At 35.5% G+C, this 7,037-nt stretch overlaps 1 protein-coding gene across 1 annotated transcript in view; it reads right to left on the bottom strand.

Moving 5' to 3' along the window:
* Positions 1 to 969: 969 nt before the first annotated feature.
* The window catches only part of LOC125650212 (D-aminoacyl-tRNA deacylase 2-like), a 6,453-nt gene continuing 385 nt past the window's right edge, over positions 970 to 7,037 (bottom strand). The window contains exons 1-3 of the mRNA XM_048878282.2: positions 6,809 to 7,037; positions 4,593 to 4,662; positions 970 to 1,400 (exon numbers count right to left, since the gene is read on the bottom strand). The exon at positions 6,809 to 7,037 is cut by the window's right edge and continues 385 nt beyond it. Of these exons, the coding sequence (XP_048734239.2) occupies positions 1,081 to 1,400; positions 4,593 to 4,662; positions 6,809 to 6,913 (495 nt within the window). The 5' untranslated portion in view covers positions 6,914 to 7,037 and the 3' untranslated portion in view covers positions 970 to 1,080. The remainder of the gene's footprint in view (positions 1,401 to 4,592; positions 4,663 to 6,808) is intronic.

The following is a 7,037-nucleotide window of genomic DNA, read 5'->3' as shown; positions in this document are numbered from 1 at the left end:
TATAAAAGGATTAACTCGGAGGTTAATATTGTATGCTTCTGAAGATCTTGAATGCTAAATAAAATATGGTGGTCTCTTTTTCTTCTGTAGGTGTCAGAAATTGAATTGTTTGCAACTGTGATGTGTTTGATTTGATTAAATACTATTGAATAAAATGAAGATCAATTTAATATATACTGGACGGACTAGTGAAATGCTTTGCTGACTAGTGAACATCAACAGTTACTAGTCTGTACGGACTAGTGCTTGAAAAAGTTAATTTCGAACCCTGAGTTGTTCTTTTATTGAGTAAGGACTCGAGATGTTGGGGAAACCTTTATTGAGTAAGGACTTGAGAAATTGGTTGAGACAATGCAGTTGTTCCTTAATTGAGTAAGAACTCCAGATGTTAGTGAGACTTTGCAGTTGTTCTTTTATTGAGCAAGGACTTCAGATGTTGAGTGAGACTTTGCAGTTGTTCTTTTATTGAGTAAGGACTTGAGATGTTGAGCGAGACTTTGCAGTTGTTCTTTTATTGAGTAAGGACTTGAGATGTTGAGCGAGACTTTGCAGTCGTTCTTTTATTGAGTAAGAACTTGAGATGTTGAGCGAGACTTTGCAGTTGTTCTTTTATTGAGTAAGGACTTGAGATGTTGAGCGAGACTTTGCAGTTGTTCCTTTATTGAGTAAGGACTTGAGATGTTGAGCGAGACTTTGCAGTTGTTCCTTTATTGAGTAAGGACATGAGATGTTGAGCGAGACTTTGAAATTGTTCCTTTATTGAGTAAGGACTTGAGATGTTGAGCGAGACTTTGCAGTTGCTCCTTTATTGAGTAAGGACATGAGATGTTGAGCGAGACTTTGCAGTTGTTCCTTTATTGAGTAAGGACTTGAGATGTTGAGTGAGACTTTGCAGTTGCTCCTTTATTGAGTAAGGACATGAGATCTGGTGTGTGAAATCTGTAGTACTAAATTCAATGAAAAACCAAATTTACATGAAAGAATTTAATACTGTAATCAATTTCTCTATCAGAATATCACCTAAAAACAAATCAGAACTTGATTAGATGAGTGAATGGTCTGTTTGTGTCCATGGATAAATCAGAACTCGATTAGATGAGTGAATGGTCCATTTGTGTCCATAGATAACACCTGTCTGTTTCCATATGTTCCGGCTTTCACACTACACTGTCGCGCTGTTTCGTGCCCTTGAACTGTCTGAGCACAAAGGTCAACAAAGGCCTGATACAGAGTCTCGCCCTCTTCCTTTTTAATGTTTCTATGGTACTGCATGACTTTCCCCTTCAAATTACCCCCCAAGGTTGCTTGTGGAATGATCAGGACATCTCCGGGAAGGTCTAGGATGGACACTAGTTTTCCATTCTCTGTAGAACTTAGTCTGGTGTTCAGGGCTGCCTTAACTGGAATGTAATACAGATTTGTATAGGTCAGAATAAAGAAATACCCACTAAGGATGGTTATTTATGTCTAGTTCATCACAGGGATGTGAAATCAGTCAATTTTAAAAAATCAATCATTGAAAATGATGAAAAGACCATTATTGATCAAATATTCATTTTTAAAATTCAGTAGAGCATTCCTCACTAAGGAATAACAGCAGGCATTGTTATATCTGTGAAATATCACTGCATGACACCTTATCCCACACCATTTTTATTCACCGGGCGTCTTTAGATGGGACATACTCTTGACCGCTAATAGTATATTCCGATGTCCAGTTTGACCCTTGACTATGTGACCTCAAAATCAATAGGGGTCATCTACTCCTTAGGATGTACCAGTGTACCAAGTTTGATATCTGTCAAGCAAAGGGTTCTCAAGATATTGAGCGGGCAATATCTTCCTATATCCAGAGTGAATGGATCCTTGACCTTTGGACCTGGAAGATTTATTCACCCCAAAAAAATCATATTCCCCGAGGGCAACGCCCTACATAGGTACTTATAGCTACGTAGGTATTTAAACCTAGTCCAGGTAGCTACTTTTTCCTTTACTTGCATTTCGTGGCCAAACGCAGGAACGGCGCAATATGGCGTGTACCAAATTTCTTGATTCACTTACACTGACGATGAATACCACAAAAATATTGCACAAAAATGATTACTTTCTAACTTTTCAAATTTGCATCAATAACAGCACCCAGTTCCATTTTCTATGAGTTTAGGATCAAAGCTACATGAGAAAAAGTGTAGAATGTCTAACAAATCTGTATTATTTTTAAAGTTTACCTTCATGCATTTTTACATTAAAGGTTTTTGGGGCGAATTTTCATGCATTTCCTCTGCATTCTCCACCCTCGTAAAGTATTCAAATTTACACTCTGAATTTTGCCGTGCACAACATGATACATGAAACGACTGACATGTTTAAAAGATGCGCTTTAATTATTATTTATTTATATTTTCAAAAACAGGTAAAAGTAGGTAGAAGTAGCTACTTTAAGTAGGTTTAAATACCTAGGTAGCTATTAATAGCTACGTAGGTAGAAATAGTCTTTGGACTGGACCTGGTTAATACTGGTCGATTGAAAATTATTTGGTCATTATAGTCTGTGTTATTTATTTTAAATGTTTAAGTGACCATTATGGTAAATACTGTAATTCATAACATGCACTATCAGTTTATAATATACATGTACTTATAAGTCATGATATTAAATAAATAATGTACAAAATGACTGTTGAATTGGGGATGATGTAAAAGTTTCTGTTCAAGTTCCTTAGTTTAACAAGAACTGCCTATAAGTATTGTTTCATTAATCTTCATTTGATTATCTGTTGAATAAACATTTGAGGGGGTGGGTTGGTGATGTATTAAACTTTAATATGAAATTACATTTGATTATCCAATGAAAAATATTAACCAACAATTGATCCTTTAATGAAAAGACTTAATTTATCTTTATCTTTGCAAGAAATGTACAAAAATAGGAAAATGGACAGTTTAAATCACAATTGACCATTATTAACCAGTATTGACCACTTGGGGAGTATTGACCGGGACAGTTAAAACCACTGGTTAAAACCGGGGGGCGGTTTTAACCGCCCAACCCTGGCATATATACCTTACAACAGAATGTTATACACAGAATACATAGAAAATAAATAAAACATTAAAAAGCAATGATATACAAGGCTTTATCACATGTAAACAGTCCGTAGCTGTACCTATCCTGATTGTACATATAAAACATGAAAAGACAAGATACCATAAATATCCTAGATAAGAATAAACATCAGTTTCACGGCGTATTAAAATAATAATAAGAGGTACTGTGAGCAATGCTCACTAAGAATACCCCCTGCTTACCCCAATCTCCCAAAGGATGTTGTTAATAGGTATAAATTACCTCTTTCCTGAGTGTAAAAATATGGTATGCCTTTGTAGAAGAAAATGGAAGATATAGTCCAAACACAAATCCATGGTATAAACCTATAATTTTGACCTTGAGATCAAAGGTCAAGGTCATAAAGAGGTCATGAATGTACATGACACATAGTCTCATGGTGATACACCCATGTCTTAAGGTATGACTATGTCAAAACCCTATAATCAATTTTGACCTTGAGGTCAAAGTTCAAGGTCATATAGAGGTCATGAAGGTACCGACACATTGTCTCATGGTGATACACTCATGTGTCAAATATGGTATGCCTATGTCAAAGAACAAAGAAGTCATGGCCCTGACACGAATTCATTGTAAAAACCTTTAATTTTGACCTTGAGGTCAAGGTCATAAGGAGGTCATGAAGGTACCTGACACATTGTCTCATGGTGATACACTCATGTGGCAAATAGGGTATACCTATGTCAAAGAACAAAGAAGTTGTGGCCCAGACATGAATCTGCACAGACAGAGAGACGGACGGACAGAGTGATTCCTATATCATAGTTTGATCATAAAAACTTGTCTTTAGAACCTTGAGAGATAAGGGATATTCAACAATGATGATCGAGCCTATAAACTAGTATCAAGGTCAGAAACTACTTCAATGACCTTGATCATAAAACCTAGTATAACTTCAGAATAGATAGAGACATGGGATTTACAATAATGATGCTTAATTGTTTGGTCCTACAACAAACTGGGACATGTATCATATAAAGATAACTTAAACATGTTAGATAGAGCCAGTGCTTCGTTTGTGAGATTTTATATACATGTTGACCTAGTACCAATGCACCGTCCCTTGGTATCTTTTGCATTACAGTGGAGTATTAATGTGTACTACCTTTACTATAATTACATGTAGTATTGTTATGTACAGTCATGTATATATTTTCTTCCTGAGTGTATTTCTGACTGTTTTGCATTAGGATACACGGTGGTACTTACATGTAATACATTAAGTATTGTCATGTTCAAAATGTCTCATGTTATGAACATTGTTTAAGCTCATGCTAATAGTACATATTCTGCTTTTTTATTCTTTTCTTTTTATTATCATTTTTATAAACATTGCACATTGAAATGTTAACAATAATGTAAGCTGTATGTCCGAGAGGGCCCTAATTTGGAAAATAAATCATATCATGTATACTCAGCAGATTATAATCGTATCCATTGTATTTGTTTTGATTGAAATCCTTACCCATTTTTTCAATATAGTCCATGTTGGCCCCTTGCAGAAAACAGACATAAACTACCAATCCTCGTTCAATCTGTGGAAACAGAATTGTAGAATTAGTTCATATGTTCATAGTTCATATGTTAAAGCACCTTTGAGCATACATAGTGTATGAAAAGGGTGCTATTATACATTTCTTGCATGACAGTGAGGGAGCTATGAAGATTATATGATTTTAATATGATTTTTCTTGGGTGAATAAATCTTCATATCTCCCGAACATTTATGCAATAAATTGTTTATTATACCGAAACAAAGCAAGACTACAAAAGTGCATTTGAAATTGGAGTCCGCTCATCTATACATAAGTAGAATGACTTGGCCTTATTGTGATGTCACAATACACTTCGTTTACCTTGAATTAAGTTAAATTTACGGAAAATGCACGAGGCTTCCCAGGGGGTAAATATGATAGGGAGATATGATGTTTGAGAGGGAGATATGAAGTTTTATCCAATCTGACTAAAGTACAGACCTATATTATTATATATATAATAATATAGGTCTGTACTTTAGTCAGATTGAAGTTTTATCATCCCTGGCACGTGACTGTTTAGACCAATCTGATTATGTGTTGCATAGAATTCTCATACGGAGGTATAATAATATAAATATGGTAATATGTCTTCGGTGTGACCATGTTTGAGGGCGAAGCAAAAAATATTGGCATTAGTATCTAGATCCATAACAGGACAAAAAATATCCCGAAATATTAGCATCTAAGGTGTAAGGACAGAGCTCAATCAAAGTATTCTAACTTTAGACATGTTTGATCCGCCTATTCATTGAATGCGGGAAACTCGATGCAACTGATGTAAATGTCATATTCAGCGTCGGTGTTTAGCAAATACACAAAAATTAGGGGACATGGTACAATCGCATTAATGGGGGAGACTATCCGAGTGATTATATATGATTAAGAAAATAAGATTAGCATGCTTTTACGGGTTTTTTGTAACATCTCAGAACGGTGTGAACTTGTGGACATGAGATTCAAAATGGAGAAATACATGTCCATGCGCTAGTATTCGAATCGACGCCATTGGGACCAAAATTTTCAAGTTCCATAGGTATGGTTTAATTTTCCATTAGTTTTCTATATTTTCCTTTTTAAACGTAATACTATACACATGTTACCTATAGGGAGAGCTCCTAAATTCAACATGATTACTAGAATACTAAGTGTTAGATTTGTCTCCCTTGTACTACTATTTGATACGCTGTGCTGAGGCAGTTCTCCCCCCTCTCCTGATGGGTGTCCTCTGTCCTTAATGTGGTACAGGACATTTGCACTTAGACTACATGAATTGTATATTTAAGTAGGACATCTACACCAAATTCAATAACCTCAAATTATATTTTAATGATTTTTAGACTTATATATTTCTAATGTTTTTTTTAAGGATATTTTAAAAAATTTGTGAGATTGTCTATGCCACCCCACCCCAAATGTTGTCTCCCTCCCCTTGAACAGGTCCCGTCCAAAGACTTATATTTTTACCTACGTAGCTATTAATAGCTACCTAGGTATTTAAACCTACTTAAAGTAGCTACTTATACCTGTTTTTGAAAATATGAATAAATCATAACTAAGGCGCATCTTTTAAACAGGTCAGTCGTTTTATGTATTGTGTTGTGCATGTGCACGGCAAAATTCAGAGTGTAAATTTGAATACTTTACGAGGGTGGAGAATGCAGAGGAAATGCATGAATATTCGCCCCAAAAACCTTTAATGTAAAAATGCATGAAGGTAAATTTTAAAATTAATACAGATTTGTAAGACATTTTACACTTTTTATCACGTGGCTTTGATCCTAAGCTCCTAGAAAATGGAACTGGGTGCTGTTATTGATGCAAATTTGAAAGGTTAGAAAGTAATAATTTTTGTGCAATATTTTTGTGGTATTCATCGTCAGTGTAACTGAATCAAGAAATTTGGTACACACCATATTGCGCCGTTCCTGCGTTTGGCCACGAAATGCAAGTAAAGGAAAAAGTAGGTAAAACAGCTACCTGGAGTAGGTTTAAATACCTACGTAGCTATAAGTAGCTGCGTAGGTAGAAATAGTCTTTGGACTGGACCTGTTGAACCAGGGCACATGCATATTTTAACTGTTTAAGATCAGAATCTCCAAATGAGCCTTATAAGGGAATATTAAATCACGAAGCAGAAACATACGTGTACATATTTTGCATCTTCGTCTTCTGTCGCCGGCTGAACCATCAGTTTCGCCGATAGGCATTGCTGAAGAACAATTCTCGCATTTGGTTGTGCAGTTGTCATCTCGGTCAAACCGAAACCGAAAGTGGAATTTTCGGTGCCGCTTATATCATGCACGCTGTAATTTCTTTGTTTAAAAAAGTTTGCCACACTTATCTGTAAGTCATTGGTAAAAGAATCATTAAGT

This window comes from Ostrea edulis, chromosome 5 (assembly GCF_947568905.1).
Source record: "Ostrea edulis chromosome 5, xbOstEdul1.1, whole genome shotgun sequence".
Lineage (NCBI taxonomy): Eukaryota > Metazoa > Mollusca > Bivalvia > Ostreida > Ostreidae > Ostrea > Ostrea edulis.
The sequence above is the reverse complement of the archived record's forward strand: the minus strand, read 5'-3'. Positions and strand labels throughout refer to the sequence as shown.